We start from the raw sequence: 1,166 nt of genomic DNA, 5'->3' as shown, positions 1-1,166 counted from the left end.
GGGATCTGTTGATGCATCTGGTATGGTTCAAAGTGCACAAATGCTATTTGAATTGCTTGATAGCAAAATTGATGAGATTGGTGAGGATTATGTCATTCAAGTTGTGACTGACAATGCTTCAAACTATAAGTTGGCTGGTAAAATGCTTATGGAAAAGAGAAGAAAGCTATACTGGACTCCTTGTGCAACCCATTGTTTAGACCTGATGTTGGAGGATATAGGTGGTCTGAAAGACTTTAAGAATGTGATAGGTAAGGCAAAAAAAATAACCACCTTCATCTACAGGCACACACGTCTTCTTGATGCAATGAGGAAAAGAACTGGACAAAAAGATCTTGTGAGAGCTGCAGTTACTAGATTTGCAACTGCTTGTTTGACATGTCAGAGCTTAGTTAGGCATAAGGATGCATTGAAGCATTTGTTTATTTCTGATGAGTGGAAGGGTTCTAATTTGTCAAAGATAGAGGCTGGAAAGAAAGTGGAAGAAACGGTGTTTGTTGTACCATTTTGGAACCCTGTGGAGGATTTTATTAGAGCATCGAAGCCACTTATTGTTGTTTTGAGGATTGTTGATGGTGATGAGAGGCCTGCAATGCCTGAAGTTTATGTTGCTATGGAAGAGGCAAAAAAGAAAATACGTGAACATTTAGCACATAAAGAACGGCTGTGGAAGAAAATTATAAGTATCATTGGCAGGCGTTGGGAGTGTCAGATGGAGCGTCCATTGTATGGAGCCGTACTATTTCTTAATCCCGGAAAATTTTTCATGTTCAAGGAAAATGAAAATGGCGAACTGATTGCCAATCTACACATCTCATTGGTTGATGTCATGACCAGATTGGTAGTTGACCCTGTTATACAAGACAAGATAACTTTGCAAATTGATGATTATAGATATTCAAAGGGTTGTTTCGGGAGGGATATGGCGATTAGACAACGAACAACCATAAATCCTAGTAAATAACTTAGTATTTTTAGTTTGTACCTACGTTGTATGCTACTATGTCTATGATGTATTACTATTAATTCAGTTTTTTTATTATATTTTTATAGTTACTTGGTGGAGTACAAATGGAGGTCGTGCTTTTGAGCTTTCAAAGCTTGCACGACGCATACTAGGCCTTTGTTGCTCTTCTTCTAGTTGCGAGCGCAACTAGAGCACATTT

General features: G+C 38.3%; 1 protein-coding gene across 1 annotated transcript; it reads left to right on the top strand.

Annotated features, from left to right (window-relative positions):
* The first annotated feature begins 307 nt into the window (after nucleotides 1-307).
* Nucleotides 308-964, top strand: LOC122662933. Its single transcript, XM_043858636.1, has one exon. It carries the CDS (start codon nucleotides 308-310, stop codon nucleotides 962-964), a length of 657 nt encoding a protein of 218 aa, XP_043714571.1.
* Nucleotides 965-1,166: the final 202 nt, after the last annotated feature.

The sequence above is a fragment of the Telopea speciosissima genome, chromosome 5 (genome assembly GCF_018873765.1).
Source record: "Telopea speciosissima isolate NSW1024214 ecotype Mountain lineage chromosome 5, Tspe_v1, whole genome shotgun sequence".
Taxonomy (NCBI): Eukaryota; Viridiplantae; Streptophyta; class Magnoliopsida; order Proteales; family Proteaceae; genus Telopea; species Telopea speciosissima.
This window is presented reverse-complemented; position numbering and strand designations above follow the sequence as displayed.

Coding starts and splice junctions, on each gene's coding strand:
- LOC122662933 (XM_043858636.1), top strand. CDS start 308: ATGAGGAAAAGAACTGGACAAAAAGATCTTGTGAGAGCTGCAGTTACT.